The sequence below is a fragment of the Panthera onca genome, chromosome D2 (assembly GCF_046562875.1).
Source record: "Panthera onca isolate mPanOnc1 chromosome D2, mPanOnc1 haplotype 2, whole genome shotgun sequence".
Classification (NCBI taxonomy): domain Eukaryota; kingdom Metazoa; phylum Chordata; class Mammalia; order Carnivora; family Felidae; genus Panthera; species Panthera onca.
This window is the reverse complement of record NC_138349.1, coordinates 19,495,364-19,521,700: the sequence shown is the minus strand read 5'-3', so window position 1 is coordinate 19,521,700 and position 26,337 is coordinate 19,495,364. Positions and strand designations below refer to the sequence as shown.

The 26,337-nt window shown below is 43.1% G+C and overlaps 2 protein-coding genes across 2 annotated transcripts; both read left to right on the top strand.

Annotated features, from left to right (window-relative positions):
* The first annotated feature begins 7,314 nt into the window (after positions 1-7,314).
* On the top strand, positions 7,315-22,857 carry LOC132684904 (uncharacterized). The gene is made up of 2 exons (XM_060641513.3): positions 7,315-10,662; positions 16,705-22,857. Exon 2 carries the CDS (start codon positions 21,640-21,642, stop codon positions 22,855-22,857), a length of 1,218 nt encoding a protein of 405 aa, XP_060497496.1. The 5' UTR covers positions 7,315-10,662; positions 16,705-21,639.
* On the top strand, positions 22,832-26,147 carry ADRA2A (adrenoceptor alpha 2A). Its single transcript, XM_060641512.3, has 2 exons — positions 22,832-22,934; positions 23,369-26,147. Exon 2 carries the CDS (start codon positions 23,402-23,404, stop codon positions 24,752-24,754), a length of 1,353 nt encoding a protein of 450 aa, XP_060497495.1. The 5' UTR covers positions 22,832-22,934; positions 23,369-23,401; the 3' UTR covers positions 24,755-26,147.
* Positions 26,148-26,337: the final 190 nt, after the last annotated feature.

The window sequence follows — 26,337 nt, the reverse complement described above, 5'->3', positions numbered from 1 at the left end:
ATTCTCATAGTTGCCTTTTGAGACATGGCTGATAAAGAATTCTGCATTCAAGTTCATTTGTTTTTATATCCTAGGCTTGGGTGTGAAGAAATGGTGTACTGTACATTCATTCAGCAAATATTTGAGCACTAAGATGCCAGGCACCTATCTAGATGCAGAATATAATAGTCAACAAAACAGGTCATAGTAATGAAACTTATATTCTAGTGAGGCAAGGCCAGTGGTAAGCAGTAAGTAAATTTTTTAGTCTGTTCAAGGTTGCTAAATGTTTTTAAAAAGCAAAAACAAACTTACAGTTTCTGGTCCAGCATATAAGGAGCTTGGAAGTTGTCACTCTGTCCTAACAATAAAGACAAAGCTTAACAAACTGAAAATCTTAAGATTTGTAAGAGAATTGAGGCCACAGGGCAACTAGTGCCCCTCAAACGGGAGAAATAGGTGGATACAGAGAATCACAATTACCTGAGCAGATGGCCATGAGCATAAATCTTCATGGAAACCAGTGTGGGGTTAGGAAAACCTAAACTGTAATACCCAAATTCCTAATGGCTCAGTGCGGACAAGTCTGAGAGTTAAAAAAAAAAAAAAAAAAAAATCCTAGCAGCCCAAACTAAAGGGACCAGGTCCCCACACTTTTAAAGTTTTTGCCCCCAGAAGCTCTAGCAGGTTCTTACAGTGAAGACTGAAGAATAATTTCCTCATGCTTCCATTGTGGGAAGGGGAAAGGTGGCCATTTTGAAATCTACTGAGAGGATTTCTGTTCTGTTTTTTGAGAGAGCACATGAGTGGGGGAGAGGGAGAGAGAGAATCCCAAGCAGACTCCACACCCAGCTCAGAGCTGGACACAGGGCTCCATCTCACGACCATGAGATCATGGCCTCAGCCAAAGTCAAGGTTTGGACACTTAACTGAGCCACCCAGGTGCCTCTCAGAGCATTTCCGTCCTTAACAAGCCCTGCCCTTAAGCGAAACCATTTTACCATAGTCTAACCTGCTGGAGATTTAGCCTATTTGACTTGGCTAAAAGTATTTCTTGAAGAGAAATACCCAACCACAGGCTCCTCTAGCTTTTCATGTGGGGGAATAGAAACATCCAACTGTAGCCTTCCTGTTTCACTGAAATGGTGGGGGTGGGAAAGGGGAAGACTAAGAAGTATTTATCTCTTTGCACAGCCCGGGAGCACAGGCTCACTAAAAGACCTGCTCAGGACTATAGAACACTTCCTCTCCCCCAACATCCTATCACCACATCACCGAAGACCTATTTACATCGGTTCATTTCACTTGATACATCACGTCTGGCTTTCAACAAAAGCTTGCAAAGCATATTAAGTGGGAAAAAAATTTTTTTGAAGGGACAGAGCCACCACATATTAAGAGGGAAAAACTTTTCTTGAAGGGACACAGGCACCATGAGAACCAAACTGATATCACAGGAGGTTTGGAACTGTTAGACCAGGAATTTAAGATAACTGGTTAATATGCAAAGGGCTCAAATGGAAAAAGTGCACAACATACACAAATAGAGGAATGTAAGCAGAGGTGGGAATTCTAAGAATGAATTTTAACATGCTATAAGTAAAAACAATAACAAATGTCTTTGATGGACTCATTAGCAAATGACACAGCTGAGGAAGAAATCAGTGAGCTTGAAGTTCAGTAGAAACTACCCAAATGAAAGCAAGGAGAAAAACTAATTAGTTAACTAACTAAATAAAAAGTACGCAAGAACTATGAGGCAATTACAAAAGATATACATGTAATGGGAAAACTAGAAGAAGAGAGGAACAATATTTCAGCAATAATGACTGAGAATTAGATTTAATGTCAGACACCAAAGTACGGATTCCAGGGAGCTCCAAGAACACCAAGCGGAATAAATGCTCTCAAATCTATACTTAGGCATATCCTATTCAAATGGCAGAAAAATCAAAGATAAAATCTTGAAAGAAACCAGAGGGAAATAACATCTTACTCGTGGAGAAGCAAGAAGAATTATCTCAGACTTGTTTTTGAAACCATGCAAGAAAAGAGTGAGGTAATTTAAGTGTGTGGGGTGGGGGGAGCACCAACCTAGGGCTTTGTACCTTGTGAAGTTATCCTTTCAAAGGAAAACTATTTTCTCACACACACTAAGATTTAGGGAATTTGTCACCAGTAGACTTGCTTTACCAGAATTGCCGAAAGAAGTTCTTAAGAGAGAAGAGAGATGATATGGGTCAGAAACTTAATCTACATAAAGAAAAATCATTAAAGAATTAATGATGGTAAAATAGAATCATTTTTCTTTTTTTTTTTTTAAATAATGGTTATTTGGAGAGAGAGAAAGCATGCAGGGGTGGAGGGGCAGAGAGGGAAAGCATGACTGTGAGATCATGACCTGAGCCAGAATCAAGAGTTGGACATTAATGCCCTTAGAATAATTTTTCTTACTAATTGATCTAAAGGTAACAGTTTGTTCCAAATAATAACAACAATGTATTTGGTGAATATAGATTATAGATAAGTGAAATGAATGACTGCAGCGTTGTAAGAGATGGGGGGATGAATTGAAAAATACTGTTATAAAGTGCTTACTCTACCAATAAGGTGATGTATGATTTGAAAGTGGACTTGGATTAGTTGTATATTGCAAACTCTAGGGAAACCACTAACAATGAAAAAATTACAGTTGATATGCTAAGAGAAGAGAGAAAATGGAATCCTATAAAATATTCAGTTCAAAGCACAGAAAGAAAAAATGTGGAAGGCAAAACAACGTCAATGAATAAAAGATATTAATCCAACTATATCAATAATCACCTTAAGCATCAATGATCCAAATGCACCAATTAAAACTGTCACAGTACATAAAACAAGACCAACTATATGTTGCCTACAAGAAGTCATTTATAAAGACATAGATTACAAGGAAAAGGATGGAGGAAGATATACCATGCTAGCACTAATCAAAGTTGGAGTAGCTATATTAATTTCAGACAAAACAAACTTTAGAGGAAGGAAAATTATCAGTGATAAAAGGGCATTACAAAAGAGGTCAATTTTCTAAGAAGGCATAACAATATGTAGGTGCTTACCAATAGAGCATCAAGATATGTGAGGCAAAAACAGATTTAACTATAAGGAGAAACAGGTCAACCCACTATCTAGTTGGAAACTTCAGTACCCCTCTATCTCTAATGGACAGATTCAGCAGTCAGAAAATCAGTAAGAACATAGTTGAACTCAATTGCATCGACTGGACCTAACTGACATCTATAGACTACTTCATTCAAGAGCAGAATACACATTTTTCTCAAGATCACCTGGAACAATCATGGAAATGGACCACATTATGGGCCATAAAATACACCTAAACAAATTTAAAGGAAAGCATACAAATATGTTCTCAGATCACAATGGAATTAAGCTACAAATCAATAACAAAGATGGTTAGAAAATCTGAAAATACTGCACATTAAATACATTTCTGAATATTGAAAGAAATTTCAATAACAATTTTAAAATATTTTGAACAAAATAAAATGAAAATACAACTTCTCAAAATCTGTGGGATGTGGTAAAAGCAGTACCTAGAGAGAAATGTATAGCACTGAATGGAGAATATTAGAGAATATTAGAGAAAAGATCTGAAATCAGTCTAGCTTTCAACTTAGGAAAATGGGGTGGGGGGAAGATGGTCAAATTAAATCCAAAGTAGGTAGAAGAAAAGAAATAATAAAAATTAGCATACACCAGTGAAAATAAAAACAGGAAATCAATAGAAACCAAACCAAAAGCTGATTTGAAAAAATCAGTAAAATTGAGAGGACTCTACCAGGCTAACTAGAAAGAGAGACAAGCGGAGACACAAATTACAAATAGCAGAAATAAAAAAGAGGCCGTCACCACAGTGTCCATGGATATTAAAAGGATAAAAAAGGAATATGATGAATAATTCTATGCCCACAAATTTGGTAACCTAGATTAAATATACCAATTCCCTGAGAGACACAATCTGCCAAAACTCACACAAGAAATAGTCTGAACAGGCCTATTTCTATTAAAGAAATTGAATCAATAATCTTTCAAAACAGCACCAGTGCCAAATGGTTTCAGTGGTGAATTCTACCAAACATTTAACTAAGATTAGATACCAATTCCCCACAGTCTCTTCCAAAAGATGGAATCAGAGAGAATACTTAAGTCATTCTATGAGGCCATCATTCTCTTAATACCAAAGCCAGACAAAGGCATTACAAGAAAACTTCAGACCATTATCTCTCATAAACAATGCAAAAATTTTTGGCAAAATATTATCCATTTGAATGAAAAAAATGTATGAAAAGTATAAAAAGAACTGTACACCATGACCAAATGGGATTTATTCCAGATATGTGAGGCTATTTTAACATTCCAAAATAAATACAATCATCATATCAATAGACTAAAGAAGCATCCAATGATTATATAAGTTATGGAAAAAACATTTGATAAAATATCCCTTTATGAAAAATCTCAGCAAACTAGAAATAGAGGGTAACTTCCTCAACCTGATAACATTTACAAAAAAACAAAACAAAACAAAAACTGTACGGTTAACAACATACTAAAGAGTGAGAAACTGGAAACTTTTCTATTAAAAACAGGAGGCAAAATGTCTTGTCTCATTCTTTTTTTAGAATTATTAGAATTTAGAATTATGTTATTATGTTATTTAGAAGTATGTTATTGCTAACGCAATAACAGAAGATAAGGAAATAAAAGTCATACAAACTGGGAAGGAAAAATAAAACTGTTTGCAGATGACATGATTGTCTATGTAAAAAATGCAAAAGAATTGACCGAAAAAACCCTCCTAGATAGTAAGTGACTATAGTAAGGTTACAGGATTCAAAGTTCATATACAAAAGTCAGTTGCTGGGGCGCCTGGGTGGCTTAGTTGGTTAAATGTCTGACTTCAGCTCAGGTCATGATCTCGAGGTTTGTCGCGCTCTGCGCTGACAGCTCAGAGCCTGGAACCTGCTTCAGATCCTGTGTCTCCCTCCCTCTCTGCCCCTCCCCCCCCCCCATGCTCTGTCTCTCTGTCTCTCAAAAATGAATAAACGTTAAAAACAAAAGTCAATTGCTAAAAAAAAAAAAAAGCCAATTGCTTTCCTATGTACTAGCAACAAGCAATTGAAATTTGAAATTAAAAACAATACCTTTTAACATTAGCACCCAAATAATGAAATACTTTGGTATAAATCTAACAAAATATGTATAAGATCTACATGGTAAAAAATACAAATCTCTGATGAGAGAAACCGGTAACTGAAAATGGACAGATTCTAGCGGGGGGCACCTGGGTGGCTCACTTGGTTAAGCTACCCACTCTTGATTTTGGCTCAGGTCATGATTTTATGGTTTGTGAGATCGAGCCCCCGTGCTGTCAGTGCAGAGCCTGCTTGGGATTCTCTTTCCCCCTCTTTCTCTGGCCCTACCTTGCCTGTGCTCTCTCTTGCAAAATGAACAAACATTTTACAAAATGGGGAGATATTCTATGTTCATCAGTCAAGATGTCAGTTCTTCCTCAACTTGATCTATAGCGTCAACACAATCCTGATCAAAATGTCATAAAATTATTTTGTGGATATTGACACACTGACTGTAAAATCTATGAGGAATGGCAAAAGACCCAAAATCTCTGGCACAATATTGAAGGAGAAAGACAAAGTTGAGGATATACTACCTGATTTCAAGACTTAACTAATGCTGCGGTAATCAAGATTGTGTGGTATTAGTGAAAAAACAGACAAGTGAATGGAACTGAATAGACACCTCAGAAATAGATGCACACAGATATAGTTAACTGATATTTGACAAAGGAGCAAAGACAATTCAATGGAGAAAGGGTAGTCTTTTCAACAAATTCTGTTGGAGCAACCAGATATCCACATGTAAAAGAAAAAAACAGACCTTACACCTTTCACAAAAATTAACTCGAACCATATGCCTAGATGTAAAATACAAAACTATAAAACACATAGATGATAACACAGGAGACAATTTAGATGACCTTGGATCTGGTGTTGTGTTTATAGATACAATACCAAAGTCATGATCTATGAAGTAAATTCAGATTTCACTAAAATTAAAAAAATTCTGTTCTGTGAAATACACTGGCAAAAGAATGAGGAGTCACTAACTGGAAGAAAATAGTTGCAGAAGACTTATCCGATAAAGGACTTATCCAAAAAAAAAAAAAAAAAAATTACAAAGAACTCTTAAAATTCAACATTAAGAAACCCAACCTGGGGCACCTGGGTGGCTCAGTTGGTTAAGCCTGTGACTTCAGCTCAGGTCATGATCTCGTGATTTGTGGGTTTGTGCCCCACGTTGGGCTCCGTGCTGACAGTGCAGAGCCTGCTTGGGATTCTCTCCTCCTCTCTCTCTGCCCCTCCCCCCCTCAAAATAAACTTAAAAACCTGACCTCAGTAAAATATGGTCAAGAGATTTAAATACAACTCACCTAGGAAGATAAACATGGTAAATAAATATATCAAAAAAATGTCCAACATCATGTGTCATTGGGGAATTGCAAATATAAAATAACGAGATACCACTGCACAGCTAAAATCCAAAACCCTGCTAACAAATGTGAGAATGTAGAACAACAAGAATGCAAAATGGTACAGACACGTTGGAAGACCATTTGGTAGTTTCTTATAAAACTAGACATACACTTGCAATCATGCTCCTAGGTGTTTACCCAAATGAGTTGAAATTATGGCCACACAAAAACCTGCACTCAGATGTTTGTGGGAGCTGTATTCATAATAGCCCAAACTTGGAAGGAAGTCAGATGTCCTCCGGGAGGTGAATGGATAAATTGTGGTACTTCCAGACAACGAAATATTCTGTGCCAAAAATAAATAAGCTATCAAGGCATGAAAAGACATGGAGGAACCCTAAATGCATATTGTTAAGTATGATTCCAGCTATATCACGTTCTGGAAAAGGCAAAACTATTGAGACGGTGAAAAGATCAGTGGTTGCCAAGGGCTTTGTGGGGATGACAAGAAGGAGCATGGAATTTTGAGGAGAGGGAAACTATTCTGTATGATACTATGATGGGGCGGGGGATACATGTTATTATACATTTGTATCCGTACAACATACAACCAAGAGTGAACCCTAGTATGAAGTGTGGATTTTGGTGATAATGAGATGTCAGTGTTAGTTCATCATTGGTAACAAATGTATCAATGCAGTGCCCTGTTCTGATGGTTAGAAAGGCTGGGGGGGAGGGGGAGGGGATGTACATACAATAGGACTCTACTTTCAGCTCAATTTCCTGAACCTATAACTGCTCTAAAAAAATAAAGTCTAAAAAAAAAAAGTGGAGGATCGGAAGAGGACAGAGAGTGCACAAATGAGATTCATAGTGTTGCATTTAGTTGTAGTTTGGTGATTTGCATTGCTGTATAGCATTTCATCCTGGGGATAGACCACAATTTATTTAACCATTATACTGTTGATAGATATTTGAATCGTTTCCAGTTTTGAGTTTCTATGAATATTTTTAAATGTGTCTTTTACCAAACACATATATACATATCTGTTGAGTATATGCCTAAGAATGGAATTATTATTTATAGACAATACACATGATCAGCTTTAGTAGATACTGCTGAACAATTTTTCAAAGTGGTTGAATTAATGTACACATAAACCAATATATGGATAAAAATTCCAGTAGCTCCACATTTTGCCTGACAGTATTATTTTTGTCATTTTAGCCATTCTGGTATGTTTATAGTTAGCCTCTCAAATTTTGAGACACCATTTTTTCCTCAGAAATTCGCTAGTTGTTATCTCTTCTGGGGATAAGCCAACTCCTTGCCTTTCCCAAGAAATTAGGACAGTACTCTGATGCCCCAAGTGGTAATAAGCAGCCTCAAGGTATCAATTCTTTATGATTTTGCACCATCTTGCTCGTGGCTGTGCAGGTGACTTATAAGCCCTAGCACGTGGTTATTGTGTAAGTCTCAGAGTTACCCTTGATAATGTGTTAACATTCCCAGATCCTGCATATTGAATTCTGCCATGCTAGCAGTGAGCATGGTTTAGCCCCTCTTTAGCACATTAAAAAAAAAAATCATTTTATATTGCAATCAATACTGTGAAAATCATGCCACTTTTAAAAGTTTCTTTTGTTGGGATATTGTCTATTAAAAGCTAATTAATTGCCTTCACCAAAATTCAGTCTTCAGATGGCCTTTCTGCATTTCTCTAGTATGTCTTTCTTATTTTTTTTTTTAATTTTTTTAACGTTTTTTATTTATTTTTGAGACAGAGAGAGACAGAGCATGAACAGGGGAGGGGCAGAGAGAGAGGGAGACACAGAACTGGAAGCAGGCTCCAGGCCCTGAGCCATCAGCCCAGAGCCCGATGTGGGGCTCGAACTCACGGACCCTGAGGTCGTGACCTGAGCCGAAGTCGGATGCTCAACCGACTGAGCCACCCAGGCACCCCGTCTTTCTTATTTTAAAACGTTCACTACTTTTCCTCACCAGTAATATTCTTCTGGCTCATTACATGCTAACGTTGAGAAAAACAAGAAATACATATGTTGGTGATTGAGGGAAGATGTAAAAAATAGAACACAATGTAGTGAAGTCTCACTGTCAACAAGAGAGGATATTGAGGTGTTGGTGGAAAAGACGTGAGTTTGTCTGAGTGGGTCTGGCAAACCTGGCGTTGCTTCTACTGTTTCCCTTTAGATCTCTGGGTTACCTGACACCTACGTTAGTGTGGTCTGAGATTGACTGGAAACTCATTTTCTAGCCAAGTCTCTATGGATAGCTGCTTAGACATTCCAATCTGGTTCTCCAGTGCTCATGCATAGCGCTCCCTAGCATAATGAACTTTGTGCTAAGATCCATGTGAGGGGATGTGAGGACTCTTTCTCGTGCTCTTCCAGAGTTTTAGAAAACAGTGTCCTTAAACATGCATCATTACCAAATCACCTTCCACAAAACATCTTTTTGAGGGGAGGTCTCTTTCTACTCGGTGGCCTCTCTCGTGCTATTGGCAGCCTTTACTTCCCATCCTGTTTACCTCCTGTATGCCACTTATGTATAGGAGACTAGGACATAATTGGCGATATTAGTGATGATACATGTCATTAACCAGCCACGACTATATGGTAGGCACTTTTTTAAACACTTAATATACATCATGTCATCTAATTCCCACCACAGGAAATAAGCTCTATTATTCCCAGCTTACAGATGCTGAAACTGAGGTTCACAGAGGTTAAGTGACATCTGTGTGGGTGCAGAAGAAGAAAGTAGAGAAAGCTGATTCAAGTGCAGGTCTGCCTGTTTCAAAGGTGCCTAGAGTCTTAAATTTCCAGCTTAGATTTAGAAATTTAAGAAATAGACTTATGAGGATCACAGGTAACTTGTGTGTCAGCCGTGTGTGTGTGTGTGTGTGTGTGTGTGTGTGTGCACGCTAAAAGATGCATATGAATATTGTTGCACATAACCTTAGGGGTCAATGTAGATATGGTATGTGAGAATCGTTGAAATAAAGAAAACTCAATCACCTCAATCTGAGTTAATTCAATGACATTCTCTGTTGCTCTGCCCCTGTCTCAACTTCATTTCTTCATCCCCGAATTAGAGATTTAAATACTCATAGCAGCACCTTCCCCTATATGTGGAAATGGAATTAGCTGGGATAGTGGGTAGGGCTCACAGTCTTTGTTTCTTGGAAGGTCTTTCTGCTATCATAAAGTATATTACAATATTGCAAAAAAAACAAGGCCCATTGGCAGCCAAAACTTTTAAATAAAAGGAGGTTTTAAATAGAGCAGAAAATACAGCTCAGGTTGTGTATGTTATCATATGGCATTTGGTGGGGTCTGATGTGCTTTTGTACTTTGGTCTGGGCTTACCTTTGGACTTTCTTTCAGTCTGGTCGAGAACTTCCAGGTGTGGAGAACGAGGTGGCTTCCTGATTTTGAATTTCCCCACCATCCCGGAGCCCTCGATACCCCTCCTGAGCCTTTCATAAAACTTGCAAGACCAAATGAAACCACACACGACCCACATCCTCAGCACGACTCAAAGACAGAAGACAAATTTGAAAGGCGTTTCCACTTCCAGCAGCTGCTGCAAGCCCGTGAATGTGGGGAGTAGGGAGTGGGATGTTTAAGAAGCAGAGATAAATGTACCCCAGCAAGAGGAATCTCGACAGTAAATGCCCAAATACTGACTAGAAGTAAAGACTTGATAGGGCACCACATTTGCTACAGGGAAGATGACTTTCCAGAAACGAAGGAAGATCTGTCTGTGCACATTGAAAGGGCCCACTGGGTACCTGGGAAAATCGACCAGAACAACTGACTCAGAAACTATCACAAAACTGTCAGACTTAAAGATTTAAAAAACTTCTTGAAGCCTCTGGCCAAAGGATAATTTACAAAGACAAGAGGCTGAGAGACATCAGACTTCTCGAAAACAACATGCAAAGCACAGCAACAGTGAAGCATCATGACCATCACGAAATCTAGTGTCAGCCAAGATTATTACATCCAGGAAAGCTGATTTTCAAGTATTAAGCCTACAAGTAGTGTTAGACGTGCAAGATCCTAATACCACCAATATGGGCCCCTTCTGAAGAATCTCCTAGATGGTGAGTACTATTTAGTCAAAAGATGACTGAAAAAAACAAACACCAACTGAGGATTTGGGATATTTAACTGTAGAGCTGAGATGGAAACAAGGATGGAGTGAGTGTAGAAGAATAATATGGGAGCATCAAATGTTCTAGCCAAGTAGAAAGAACGCAGTCCCCCAAAGGGGAGGAGATGCATATCAACAGCACAGTGAGACGTTACTTCATACCCACGGGGATGGCTGTAGTAAAGACAGCTAATAGTACACATTGATGAGGATGTGAACAAACAGGAATGCTCAGATTGTTCCAAAATGTGAAACGTAGGCTTCCTAGATGACCCAACAGTTCCACTCCTAGATATATACCCAAGGGAAATGAAAACATTTGTCTTCACAAAAACTTGTACATTAATGTTCATACAGCATTATTAATGATAGCTAAAAGTGGACATAATGAATCATCAACTAATGAATGAATAGAATGCGATGTACCCACAGAATGGAATGATGATTGTATTACAACATGGATAAGCACTGAAAACCTGCTAAATGAAATAAGCCAGCCACAAAAGACCACAAATTATATGATTCCATCTACATAAATGTCCAGTGTAGGCAAAACTCTAGAGACAGAAAGAACTAATGGTTGGTTGGGGCTGGGAGAAGCAGGGAAAATGGAAAGTGATTGCTAATGGGCGTAGGATTTCTTTTTGGAGTTATGAAAATTTCCTAAAATTGATTGTGGGGATGCTTGTGCAGCTCTGTGGATATACTAAAAATCATTGAATTGTGTACTTTAGGTGGAATAGTTGTGTTATGTGAATTATATCCCAGTAAAATTGTTAAAAAGAGGGAGAGAGAAGGAAAAGAGAATAAAATAATTGTTGTGTAGATAAGAGTTGAAAGATACCACTTAAAAGCAACATATCATATGATCAAAGGTTAGTAAGAAAAAAAAAACTAGGGCATTATAAAAAAGTATTAATACAAAGATAAACACTAGAAGAAAAAGACAAGCCTTCCTACACTTATTTTATTTTATTTTATTTTATTTTATTTTATATTTTATTGTATTGTTTATCTTATCTTATCTTATCTTATCTTATCTTATCTTATCTTATCTTATCTTACCTTACCTTACCTTACCTTACCTTACCTTACCTTACCTACCTTACCTTACCTTACCTTACCTTACCTTACCTTACCTTATCTTAAGTAAGCTCTACACCCAGCATGGGGCTTGAACTCACGACCCTGATATCAAGAGTTGTATGCTCTACTGACCTAGCCAGTCAGGGGCCCTGGCCTTCCCAAATATCTAAAATTTTTAAAAAGCAAGAAAAGATAAAGTAGAGAAAGAAACACAATAAATGTAGTACAGAACTTACAAAATACTATGACAGAGTTGAGGCCAAACCTTAACACAACATGCTGTACTCTGTTTACTGTAACTCTTTGGAGATCCACAAACCATTGTAATATCATGTTTTTCATTCCTAAAGCAATTTTTGTCTTTTGAGGGGCAATAATCCCTTATTGAAAATGCATGATATACATGAATAATAACCAGTTAGTAGATGCAACAGATGAAAAAAAGTCCCATTTACATTAGTAAGAAGAAAAATAAAATAAGGGGTGCCTGGGTGGCTTAAGTTGGTTAAGTCCAACTCTTGATTTTGGCTCAGGTCACGATCTCATGATGGTCGTGGGATTAAGCCTTGCAATGGGTTCTGTGCTGGGTATGGAGCCTGATTAAGATTCTCTCTATCCCTTTGCCCCTCTCCCCTGCCCTCTCCCTCTCTCTTCTTCTCAAAAAAAAAAAAAAAAAAAAAAAAAAAGAGTTCAAAAATACAGATACAGATGTATCTATGTATGACAAAAGATACTGAAACTTAACATGTGATACCGATGCATTGTATAGACAGACCAGTGGATTGGTGTAGAAAATTCAGAAATGCCTCACTTGCATATAAAAAACTAGTATGTGCTAAAGGTAGTGTCTCAAATCACTGGGGGAAATATGGTCTTCTAAATAAATGGTGTTGGGACAACCGGGCAGCCATTTGAAAAAGTTAACATTAGATCAGCCCTTCCGCCAGAAGCGAGAATGCCCTCCAAATGGATCAGAGATCTAAATGTAAAAATTAAAGCTATACAAGTAAGTAGGAGAAAACATAGGGGTTTCCTTTTTAATTGGGCAGAGAAACCCTTTCCAACTATGACCACTTTGTCAACATTTGTTGCTGTTTTTTTGTTGAGCCATTATAGTGTCTGTGAAGTGGTAAATCATTGAGGGTTTGATTTGCATTTCACTAATGACTAATGTTATTGAAGATCTTTTCTTGTGTTCGTTGGCCATTTGTGTATCTTTGGAGAAATGTCTATTCAAATCATAATCTATTTTAAAGTCTGGTTATTTGTTGTTAAGTTATAAATGTTCTTAAACACTCTAGATACTAGACTCTTATTTTCTTCTGCAAATATTTTCTTCTATTCCGTGAGTTGTATTTCACTTTCTTGATACTGTCCTTTGGAACACAAAAGTTTTCAATTTTTAGAAAGTACAATTTATTTTATTTTATTTTATTTTATTTTATTTTATTTTATTTTATTTTGGTTGCTTATGCTTTAAGTATTGTATCTAAGATACCATTGTCTAATCTAAGGTCACAAAGATTAACACATATGTTTTCTCCTAAGAGTGTTATAGTTTTAGCTCTTGCATTTAGGTCTTTGATCCATTTTGAGTTATTTTTTTATATAGCATGAGGTAGGTGTTCAAGTTCAATCTTTTGCTTGTGGAAATCCAGTTGTCCAAGCACCATATTTTGAAAAGACTATTCTTTTCCTCCTTTGGTTGTCTCGGCACTGACTGTTGTGGAAAATCAATGTATATAGATGTGTGGGTTTATTTATGGACTTTTGATTCTAGCCCACTGCTTCAGTTATTGTCGCTTATAACAAGTTTTGAAGTCAGGAAGTCTGAGTCCTCCAACCTTTTCTTACTTTCCAAGATTGTTTTGGCCATTCTGGGTCATTTTTATTTCCATGTGAATTTTAGGATCAGCTTATCACCTTCTGCTAAAAAGCCAGTTGTAGTTTTAATAAGGATTGCATTGGATCTGCAGATCATTTTGGTGAGTACTGTCACCTTAATATTTAGTCTCCCAGTATATGAACAACAGGTTGTCTTTCTGATATGGTCTACCTTGATGAGTATTCCTTGTGTACTTAAAAAGAGTATGTCTTTTGTTCTATAAATGTCCATTTGATCCAATTGATTGATAGTTTTGTTTAGGACTTCTACATTTGATTATTAAGAGAGGAGTGTGGAGCTTTCAAACTGTAATTGTGGATTTTTCTATTTCTTCTTTCAACTTTATCAGTTTTTGCTTAATGTATTTGAAGTTCTTAAATGTGCATATACATTTAGGATTTTATTTTATTTTTTAAAGTTTATTTGTTTATTTTGAGAGAGACAGAGAGAGGGAGGGAGAATCCCAAACAGGCTCCATGCTGTAAGCACAGAGCCTGACGGGGGCTTTATCTCATCATGAAATCATGATCTGAGCCAAGATCAAGAGTCAGATGCTTAACTGACTGAGCCACCCAGGTGCCCCTACACGTTTAGGATTTTAATGTTTTCTTTTGTTTAGGGTTTTAATTTTTTCTTTTTTTCATTTTTTTAAGGCTTTTAATGTTTTCTTGATGTATCTACTTTGTTATCATTACGTAGTATCCTTCTTTATTCTGACAATTTCCCTTGTTCTGAAGCTGACCTTAATATTAATTTAGCTTCTTTAGCTTCATTTTGATTAGTGTTTATATTTGATTAATATTCTTTGATTGCATGGTATCTCCTCCAATCTTTTTACTTTTAATTTATCTATGTCATTACATTTAAATTGGGTTTCTTGTAGACAGAATCTAGTTGGGTCTTGTTTTATTTATCCTATCTAATGATCTCTTTTTACTGGGGGGCTTAGACTTTCTCTTTAATGTAATTATTTTTATTGGATTTAGGTTTACATGTTATTATTTGTTTTCTGTTTTTCACCTCAGTTTTTTTGGTTCTGTTCCCTTTACTGTCTCTTTTGATTATTCAAATGCTTTTGTTTGTTTTAATTTCTCTGTTCTATTTTTTGGTTATAATCCTTGCATTATTTTTCTAGTGGCTGTTCTAGAGATGGCAATATATGTGCCTAATCATTCATAGTCTTCTTAGACTTAATGCTTTACCATTTCAAATAAAATGTAGAAGCCTTACAACTATGGAAATTCTTTTATGTTTCCTCTTTATAATTGTCATATATATTACAATTACTGGCATTGAAAGCCCTGTCAGATATTGTAATTTTCATTTTAATATCAATAATATTTAAAAAAAATTTTAATGTTTATTTTTGAGAGAGAGAGAGAGAGAGAGAGCACAAGTGGGGAAGGGGCAGAGAGAGAGACACACACAGAAACCGAAGCAGGCTCCAGGCTCTGAGCTGTCAGCACAGAGCCTGATGTGGGGCTTGAACCCATGAACTGTGAGATCATGACCTGAGCCAAAGTCAGATGCTTAACTGACTGAGCCATCAAGCACCCCAACATCAATAACATTTTAAAAGAATGTTTGAAGAAAACTAGTCTGTTATTTTTGCCCAAGTGTTGTGGGTTGAATTATGTCCTTCAAGAAAAGGGATGCTGGGGTCCTAACCCTCCAGTACCTCAGACTGTGCCCTTATTTGGAGATAGAGGTAGGATCTTTAATAGGCCATCAAGTGAAAATGAGGTCATTTGAGTAGGCCCCAGTCCAGTATGACTAGTATCCTTATCAAAAGGGGAAATTTGGACACACGACACACACAAGGAGATTATCACGTTGAGGATGAAGGAAGAGATCAGGGTGATGCATCTATAAGCCAAGGAGCGCCAAAGATTGCCAGCAAACCACCAAAAGCTGGGCAAAGCTCTCTCTCACAGCCCTCAGAAGGAACCAACCTTGCTGACCCCTTGATCTTGGACTTCTAGCCTCCAGAACTGTGAGACAAAACTTTTCTTTTGTTTAAGCCACTCAGTGGGTAGTGCTTTGTTATGGCAGCCTTAGCAAACTAATACACCAAGTATTTCCTATTCCTGTTATTCTTCTTCCATTCCTTAAGTTCCAGATTGCCTTCTGGTATCATTGCTCTGCAGACCAAGCAACTTCCTCAAGTGTTTTTAGTGCTCTATCTTCAAGTTCACTGACTCTTTCTTCTGTTATCACTCCTCTGCTGTTGAGCCTGTAATGGGCCGAGTAGTGTATCCCCCAAAATTCATGTTCATCTAGAACTTCAGAATGTGACCTTATTTGGAAATAGGGTCTTTGGAGATGTAACTAGTTAAGGATCTCAAGATAAAATCTTCCTAGATTTAGGATGGGCTCTACTTCCAATGACTAGTGTTTTTAAAAGAGAAAGTGCAGGGATATTTGGACACAGAGAGGCACAGAGGGAGGAAGGCCATGGGAAGGGGGAGCCAGAGGATGGAGTGATGCTGTCATAAGCCAAGGGGCCACCAAGAGCTGGAAAAGGCAAAGAAGAATCTCCCTAAAGCTTTTGGAGATAATGTGGCCCCGCTGACATGTCATTTCAGACTTCTAGCCTCTAAGACTGTGAGAGAATAACTGTTATTTTAAATCACCTCGTTTGTGGTCATTTGTTTTGGTAGTCCTAGAAAACAAATACAGAGGCCTTCCTGTGAGGCATTTTTTTTCTTTTTAATTCCAGATTGTGTATTCTTTAGCTTAAAATTTTACATTTGATCCCTTTTTGTAGTTCCTATTTTTCTGCTGATGACTTCTATCTTTTAATTTATTTCATGAGCATTTATCTTTACCTCTTGGCACATAGTTGTAACAGCAGCTTTAGATTATTTATTGGACAATTCTGACATCTCAGGTTAGGCATCTATTCATGATTTTATTTCCTGATATATACCTGGTCCTTTGTATGTTGAGTAATTTGGGGTTATATCCTGCCCATTATATTACTCTGGGTCCTGTTAAAATCTGTTTTGTTTCTTTTCATAGGAAATCAACCTACTTGGTTTCAGATCACAGGTTTTGTCCCTCCTCTGATGGCCACTGTTTCCAAAATGAAGTGTTTGAAGCCTTTGCCATGCTACCTTCTGTTGGTCACATGCACGACCAGCTCACAGGTGAGCCTGGGTTTATGTCAGCCATATACAGGCTTAGAGGATGCCTTCTCCCTTCTCTCTGGGTTTCCCTGCTACCGTCACTTGTGTGCTTCCAGGAAGCCCATTTCTGATTTTTCTGGTTAGAAAGATGGCTTTCTCTTGGAGTTTGTGAAATCATTTCCAGGGAACAGTGATAGCCCGGCCATCTCTTAAATAGGGTGTGTGTGTGTGTGTTATGTTTAGGCACGATGTCTCCATGGTTTCTTTGAGTAAATGTGAAGGGTGTTTCACCTTACCTACCTAGATTAATGAATGTTAGTTTAAGAGTTATTAACACTGGTGACAGATTATGGCCCTTATACCCAAGGCTGTAGCTCACGTCTTATCCCTGAGAATGCATTCTCATCACTTGCCATAACTCATTCAAGGTTTGCTTTTCCTCATGCTTCTGGACAGAACAGGCGAGATAATCACCTGGATGTGGTGGGAAGGGACACTTATCTGTGAGGACTAACCTGGAGGACTGCGAGAGGTGACGATAAGGTTCCGGTGTGTGCACAGCTCTCCACAGTCACATTTTAGTGGAAACACAAACACGTCCTGCAGGGTTAGGCAGCAGCAAGGATCCAGGCAGGAGCCCATCCTTTTTGTGTACCCTGAAGAAGAACTGATGGTGGCATAATCCTCTCTGCCTGGTCTGGGCCAGGGGCCCTTGCAGGGGCAGAAAGCACCTGGCTTAATCTTCCAGGGATGATGGTGGCATGGGCCAGTACTTTAGAAAAACAGCTGGGGGCAGTGGTAGCACTTCGCACTTGACTTTGTGGGTTCAGCGGGACCGGTCTGGCAGTTAGTGATGAAACTCATGGAAGGGGGTAAATGAGGTAGCACCCTGTAACAACACTCTTGTTGCTGATGCTTTTCTTTTGGCGTATGTTCACCTCCAATAACAGTGTGACTCCAAAAGGCTCCAGCACAGGTGCAAGAAAGCGGAAGAATTAAATAATGGCTCAGAGGGAGCAATAGAATTTTTTTCTAGTGACTGCCCTCCCTCCGCCTCCAACGTCAATAACGCAGTGACTTGACGGATGTTTGTAGCTCGCTGTAGCATTTGGTTCCAGCTGTGCACATGGCAAGGGCAGCAGTGGGAACATGGTGTTTGCCACCTGCTCATCACGTTCAGATGGGTGAGAACGTGTGTTTAAGTATGGTCTCTGTGCGTGGGTGTGTGGCCTATGTTTGTGTGTCTAAACTTCTATTTGTGAGGATTATATCACAGCCTAGGTGCCCAAGCTAACGAGGCATGTAGTTTTGTTTTGTTTTTTTTTTAGTCAAGTCTAAAAGAAAGAAAGAAAGAAAGAAAGAAAGAAAGAAAGAAAGAAAGAACAAGTAAGCTATTAATACTACCTCCTACCCACTTTCCTCACTCCCTTAGATGAAGTCAAGGTATATTTTTGGTGTTGCCTGACACTTTAATTACAGATGTAAATTCAGGACAAACAGATCATTTAGCTTAAGCAGCTTTCATTTATTGGTAAATTGCCTAGCTGACAGTTATAAATAGAACATCTCTCACTGTTTCCATTTTTTTTGTTGTTGTTGTTTTTAGGAGAAAAAAATCTATAGAGAGGTAATAAGAGAGAGAGAGAATATGAGAGAATCCTATACTGAACCACCCCTATACTGAATGCTATCCCTGAACTAGTTAGGATACCTCAACTAAATCCTGATTTTGGGAAGAAACGCTAGCCACCTTAGGCACCTTCTTCTGGGCCTTTTATGTCTTGGATAGTATAATCAAAAGTAATACCCATTCATTCACTAATTCTTTCATTCAGTCATCACACAAACATTCATCAAATATCTATGCCTGTGTGTCTTACATTTTGGTATTACTGGATTCCTCAGGTATTCATTAAAAACATAAGTCCTACTGTAGTCCTGTTGAATCTCCAAGGGGTAAGTCCCAGAAACCTGAGTTTTGGAAAGGCTGTTTTATGTTCTAGGAATGCAAAGGTGAACAGAACAGTCCTCCCCCCTTACTATGCCATCATTCAAGTGAACAGGTGAGCTAGTGCAATAAAAGTTCACCCAAGCCATGGAAGAAATATGCACAGGCGCCCATGAGACAGAGTGGTGACCTCCACCAAGGAAAGGACACAACTCCAGGCTGGCACCATCAGGTAGTGCCGCATTGGCCCTCCATCAGTCATGGGGAAATGTTCAGTATTGTGTAGAGTGTGCCTAACGCTTTCTCCAATGCAGTAGCATCAGGTGTGGAATGAAGGGATGCGTCTGGCCCTCTACTGTCCTGCCCTCGCAGCGACAAGCGGACTAGGAGGACAGGGATATAGGGAGGATCTGACAGCTCGCCAACCCTTTCATTTCTGATGAGCCTCTTGGAGGTTTCTCTTTGCAGTGTGGTAGAGGACGGACACTCTCAGAAAGATAGTTAGAAAGCTTACTGGGCTTATAGTCAGGAAACTCCAAGTCCAGATCTGACCCTTACCCTGGGCAATCTACTTAACCTCTTTCAGCCTTGTTTTCTCCATCTGTAAAGTCCGGTAATATCCACATTGCAGAGTTGTTTTTGGAATTATATAAAAAATATGTAGTACATAAACTGCTCAGCATTGTGCCAGGCAGGGGGTTAGTGCTAATGAAAAGTATTTATTTTTATTAATAGTAGCAATCTCAATGGACCCCCACAGGTGACTCCTTGGCCATGAAAAGTCAACCTCCATATTATAGTGGCTCTCAACCATTCTGCCTCAGATCCCTGAGGACTGTGTCACCCTCCTGGCTGTCCCACCAGGGCAGTGATTTTTAATCTGGGGCACTTCTTTGTAGCTTAGGTTGGCCTCATCAAAGTCCTCAGGTCATTTGGACACTCTCTTCCTGCCCCCCGCTGGGATTTACTGCTTAGAGCAGTGAGTCTTGAGTGTGTGTGTGTTAGCATCTGCCGAGGAACTTTGTTAAAATACACATGCTGCATCCCACCACAGCCCTGATGAATAATAACTTCCCTGGTGGAGCATTGATAAATGTATTTTACGTTCCCGGGCAATGCTGATATACAGGCCTGGTTAAGAACGATTATCTTTGTGGATGTCTCTCTGCTTAATGCTGTCTCATTCAGCTAGCACGGCACTAAAAATTCTAGCAAAAAATAATGGTGTCCACGTGGCTTTTCAAAACTCAGATAGACAGACACCGTGTGTCCAACTAAGGAGGTGATAAGGTGCATGTATAAGAGGAAGAACTTGGCACATGAGGGCCCTGTACACAGCCCCGCCTATGATCATACTAGGTACTTAACAAAAGACAGCCCTTGTTGTTTATTGGTCTCAGAGACCTTAGTTCCTTGAAACACCTGTTTTCATTCTAGTAGAAGACTCCAAACCTAGGAATTGCGGAACTCACTGGCTATTTGGGAAGCATTTAGAAAATGGGACAAGAGGTGTCATACACAGGCTGGCAGCAGAGATCCAGAAGGGAAAGTACCATGGCCTCTGTTTTCCTTTTCCTTTTTGCTTCCGAAATGAGACAGGGAGAGCATCATATTAGCAGCTGGTGCGGCCATGGACAGTGATGGCTGTCCGATACTCACTCCCCGAGTGTGAACAACACCGTGATCCCCAGACTGCCTCAGGCTTTGCTTTTGTCTTTCTTATCATTCATACTTGAAGTCAGGGGCTCCTGGTCGCTGTGCAAAAACGAGTATAATCACATTTCCAACCGAGCCTACTGCAATGTTTCTGCCTCGCCATGAGACTCAGAACCGAGATTTGAGTAGATGGGAAGTGAGGGACTCAACAGAGGGAGGAAATTCTGTCTTTTCAGCCCACAGAAGAGGGCATTTTTGGCTCCTGAGAATTAAGACTGGTGGAGGAGTTCACCCAGCTGGATCAGAGATTGGGAGATAAAGGTACTGAAGTCAGATGAGACATCTGTGGAGTACTTTCAAAAAATAAAGACTTCATGACAATGTATGGCAAGAGCTTGAATAACTATCACTGGTGCAGGCTCTCAACGACGGTTGGGGCTGAACTCCACGCTCAAGGTCCTTAATTTGTCCTTAGCCCCCAGCCAGACCTGCACCCTGCCAGGCAGAGAGGTGATCTGTTCGATCTGGAACCTCCAACTTTGGTGACTACGTATTCTGCTTTATCGGGTCCTTAAATAAAGGCAACTTTTCTGTTAATCTCTCCTGTTAACAGTTCCTATCGCCCTGGGCTTACCCTTAAACTGCCTGCCTATTAGAAAAGTGCAGACAGCACAATACAAGCTGGTACTCCAGCAATTGTTAAGATCTATTGTAGGACATCCAGCATGCTGAGAAAAACTAGCCATTCACCTCACTCCATGCTATTCCTATCAGAAACAACGTGGAAAATATTCTCTCTTCTTTTGGCCAGCACCCCCCTCCTTAACTGAAAGATGATGTGCCTGCATCTGAAATGGGGGCGAGATGGGGTGGAGTATAGCTTTCCTGCCTCTAGAAAGACAAACTCGTTCACAGCAGGCCAGAACTGGTCAATCATTAGGGCAGGGTCCAGGCCTCTCATATTTGCGGGAACAGTGGGCTGTGTCAGTCCAGCATGGAATGCCAGTCCTGGCCTCTGAGCCTGCTAAGCCCTTCCCGGCGTGACTTTACCAGGCGAACTCCCACTCCCGACACACAAGTACATGCTTTCGGAAGATTTCTTCAACGTGACAAAGTGCACTTTAAAATCTGGGTTCTCCTTTCCCGAGCTCGGACCCAAACTTATCCTGAAATAGGAGAAGGCGCTGTAGGCAAAGACTGCAGAGGCGGAAGAAAGCGCCCGGCATGGCAGCGGTGACGACGAGTTGCCAGCAGGTGTCAGTGCGCCCTCGCTCAGTCGTGGCGCGCGGCCTCCGCCGCCAAGACCCCTCCTCACCGCGTTCTAAGGAGGTGCGGTCCAGACCCGCGACGGCTGGGTGTCCCGCAGACTACTCTGCGGCTAGAACCACAGGTGGCCTCCTCTTCCCCAAGCGGAGCTCCGGACTCGGGCGGGTCCCGCTTCCCGGGGGTGCTTCCCATTCCGCAGCTGGGGTTCGATCCGAACCTGTGCCTTCCTTTCTCACCAGAACCCCACTCGCCTCGCCGCCAGGAGCACTTGCGGTCGAGGGTGGCCTGGCCCAGGACCAGCGTGCTACGGATGCTACTTGTACCCGTGGCGGCCTCTCCCGATTCGGGCCCGGGTCCCCAACTCTCTTTCCTCCCAGGACCCAGCTGGATGGGGAGCACTCCCGGGTTCCCGCTGCTTTCTGTTCCGCGGGCCCGGAGCTGCGCGGCCAATTCCCAGCAGGGGCCGCTTCCACTCCCGGGGCACGCTCTTTAAACCCCTCGCTCACGGTACCCGCCTCTCCAAAGCGCCCGTCCCGGCCGGGGGGCAAGCGCTCCTCAAGGTCCCGCGCGGGGCGCGGGCGCCAGACCCACGGAGGGGAGGCGCAAGGGGCGGGGGAGGGTCGGTTTCCCACGTGGGGGCTGACGCCGGCTGCTCGGCAACGCTGGCTTGATCCTGGGGCTATAAAACCAGTCCACGGTGAGCGCGGCGGAGCAGCAGAGGCTCTGGCTTCGGTGGAGACGCCCAGCAGCCGGAGCGCTGCCGCCCGGCCACCCCCAGCAGCTTCTCCCCCTAGCCCCGCGTTCCTGCCCCAACTCACGGTGCCCTCGGACCCCGGCCCGTCCGGCTGGGCTGCGGCCAGCGCCCGCAGCTCGCCGGGCCAACGCCCAGAAGACCCTCTGCCTCGGCCGCGGCTCCCGGCGGGCCGGTCGCCCACCTGCCCCGGCCCACCTGAGGACGGGGGCGTCTTCATGCGGCCCGCACAGCGCTCACCCCGCCGCCGTCGCCGCCCCACAGCTCCGCGCGCTGCGACCCAGCCCCAGCTGGGCACGCAACTTTGGAAGTCCGGCGGCGCTCCAAGAGGCGGTAGAGTCCGCACGCTAGCCCCAGCCCGGGCCCGGCCGGCACCGCCGCGTCTGGGGGAAGCGGGAGAGTCGGTATTCGCTTCGGGGATGTAAGAAGACAGGCGCGAGACCCCAGGCCCGCGTCAGCGCCCTTCGGCTGCCTCCCGGGGTGGGGGCGGGCCCCGCACACGGTAAGACCTCTTGCTTTCGCTCGGGCTCAAGAGTCAAGATATAGATATATTTTTAAAAATTTTCCGTCATCCTTCCAAGTCCTCAGGCCACCGATGGTGTTTGTTCTCCCTTCTTGAAGGATCTCTCTCCCTTTCCCCATCGGCTCGACCTACTCTCTCCCGCCGCTTAGAAATAAAACTTGTGCTGAGCTGGGAAAGAGAAGGCGCCCACCACGAGCGCCGCAAGCGCAGGCCGGGCGCCGTTCGCGGGAGCCGGGCCCATGGGCTGCTAGCGGCTCTCCAGCTCCGGCCGGCGTCCCTGCGGTCCCCTCCCCATGTGAGGCGCGTAAGGGCGAGCGGGGCGCGGGAGGAAGAGGAGGACCCACGGGCGCTGGGCCGGAAGGCAACTGGCAGCAGGCCCAGGCAAGCGGGCATCCGCGTTCATGTTCCGCCAGGAGCAGCCGCTGGCCGAGGGCAGCTTCGCGCCCATGGGCTCCCTGCAGCTGGACGCGGGCAACGCGAGCTGGAATGGGACCGACACGCCGGGGGGCGGCGCCCGGGCCACCCCTTACTCCCTGCAGGTGACGCTGACTCTGGTGTGCCTGGCCGGCCTGCTCATGCTGCTCACGGTATTCGGCAACGTGCTGGTCATCATCGCGGTGTTCACGAGCCGCGCACTTAAGGCGCCCCAGAACCTCTTTCTGGTGTCTCTGGCCTCGGCCGACATCCTGGTGGCCACGCTAGTCATCCCTTTCTCGCTGGCCAACGAGGTCATGGGCTACTGGTATTTCGGCAAGGCGTGGTGTGAGATCTACCTGGCGCTCGACGTGCTCTTCTGCACCTCGTCCATCGTGCACCTGTGCGCCATCAGCCTGGATCGCTACTGGTCCATCACGCAAGCCATCGAGTATAACCTGAAGCGCACGCCGCGCCGCATCAAGGCCATCATCGTCACCGTGTGGGTCATCTCGGCCGTCATCTCCTTCCCGCCGCTCATCTCCATCGAGAAGAAGGGCGGCGGCGGCGGCGAGCAGCCGACCGAGCCGCGCTGCGAGATCAACGACCAGAAGTGGTACGTAATCTCGTCGTGCATCGGCTCCTTCTTCGCGCCCTGCCTCATCATGATCCTGGTCTACGTGCGCATCTACCAGATTGCCAAGCGCCGCACCCGCGTGCCGCCCAGCCGCCGGGGTCCGGACGCCGCCGCCGCGCCGCCGGGGGGAGCCGAGCGCAGGCCCAACGGCCTGGGCCCGGAGCGCGGCGTGGGCCCCGTGGGCGCCGAGGCCGAGGCCCTGCCCGCCCAGCTCAACGGTGCCCCCGGGGAACCCGCGCCCGCAGGGCCACGCGACGCTGACGCTCTGGACTTGGAGGAGAGCTCGTCCTCCGAGCACGCCGAGCGGCCCCCGGGGCCCCGCAGGTCCGAGCGCGGCCCCCGGGCCAAGGGCAAGCCCCGGGCGAGCCAGGTAAAGCCCGGGGACAGCCTGCCCCGGCGTGGGCCGGGGGCAACGGGGCCCGGGGCATCGGCGGCGGGGCCCGGGGAGGAGCGCGGCGGGGGCGCCAAGGCGTCGCGCTGGCGCGGGCGGCAGAACCGCGAAAAGCGCTTCACGTTCGTGCTGGCCGTGGTCATCGGCGTGTTCGTGGTGTGCTGGTTCCCCTTCTTTTTCACTTACACGCTCACGGCCGTGGGCTGCTCCGTGCCGCGCACGCTTTTCAAGTTCTTCTTCTGGTTCGGCTACTGCAACAGCTCCCTGAACCCAGTCATCTACACCATCTTCAACCACGACTTCCGCCGCGCCTTCAAGAAGATCCTCTGCCGAGGGGACAGGAAACGGATCGTGTGAGCGCCGGGTCCGCGACCCGCCAACAGACTGGCGCCCACTGCAGTCAGCGGGGATCGAGGGTAGCGTCTATATAGCCCAGCACTCTGAAACCCGGGTCCTGCCTGCTCCGTGTTTCCTGGCCCGACCTTGCTCTGTGGCCTTTGTTCTTCCCTCTCAGGGAAAGGCTGAGAGGGCCACCGGCCTCCCAGTTGTTGTTAGGGCCGCTTGTGACTTGGAACGATCTTCCTGGGTTCTTGGGCCCTCCCTAATCAGTATTGTTCCCTAAAGGTATTTTCACCTCCCCTGAGTCCAGTTCTCAATGCCGATCAGAGCAAGCAAACACTGGGCCCCAGAGGGTACTGCTCACAAAGGATTAATGGATGGGGTTACCCAGCCCTGGCTAATTGCTCTCCCCCTTATTCTAACTCTGTTTTTAAACAAATGCTCAGGGCAGCCCTGCCCATCCCCCCATCCCCCACTGTAAATACACACTATTTTTGATAGTACACGCTAGGATCCCCAATGTCTGGGCTTTTGATGCTGTTGGAGATGCCCTTGAGGCTGATACATTGTCTTTGGTTCAGGCCAACCCCCTTTGTAATGCAAGTCGTTTTCCAGTGTCATTACCTCCTGTGTCCTTTTCACCAGCAACTGGTGACTGTCCCTTGGGCCTGGACCTGCTTTGAGATATCCTGAGGGGGAAAAGATTTCTGTCCATTTTTTTCCTGTGCCTAACAGCATAATTGCCTTTTCCTATGTAAATACTACAACGAAGGACCAAGACAGAAGTAAAGGAACCTTTCTGCCATGCAGCAGCCCTGTGTATAAAGCCATTATCCTCTGATGCACCCTTCACCCCAGCAACTCACTTTAAAAGTATCTCTTTCCTGTGTCCCTCCCTCCCTCTTTCCTTCCTTCCCTCCTCTCTCCAGGGCCACTGCTTGAAGAATATGTATGTTTCTATCTTGTATGTTTCTGCACCTGCCCCTCCCTCCCCAAAAGTGCTGACTGCAAGAAATCTTTTGGCTGCTGTTTTTAGACGGAGGAGTGGAAATTATGTGGAAGAAGCAAACCTGATACAATTTGCCCAAGGTAAACAGTTTGAAAAGACAAATGAGCCTGCCAAACTGTACAGTTCCTGCCCCAAGAGCTCTTAGGTATCAAAGTGTTGTCCTTTCCCCCCTGCTTTTCTGGTTGAGATCATGTCATTGATGAACTCCCCAAATCAAGGGAGAAGGGCAGAGACCTCGTGTTTACATCTGAGTTTCTACGTGTTTTAGACAGAGACTCTCTAAGGCCTGCGCTCTTATTTCACTAAAGACAAACTAATGTCAGCACATGTTGCTAATGATGGTGAATTTTTTTTAATAAAAAGTTTACAGATCAAATGTGAAATAAATATGAATTAAATGGTTCTGTTTGTTATCTGAGTTTCGAAAGCTTTGAGACTCTGGGAACATCTGATTTTATATATATATATACACATATATGTATATGTATATATATATATATATTAAATAGTACATTACATTATAAAACACTTTTGAAAGTGCAAGCAATAACAAGGATACCATTTACTAAGTGTTTCTTATGTCCTGGGCACT

Excerpts from the sequence above, each read along its gene's own strand:
- ADRA2A (XM_060641512.3), top strand. The coding sequence starts at position 23,402 with ATGGGCTCCCTGCAGCTGGACGCGGGCAACGCGAGCTGGAATGGGACC.
- LOC132684904 (XM_060641513.3), top strand. The coding sequence starts at position 21,640 with ATGGCAGCGGTGACGACGAGTTGCCAGCAGGTGTCAGTGCGCCCTCGC.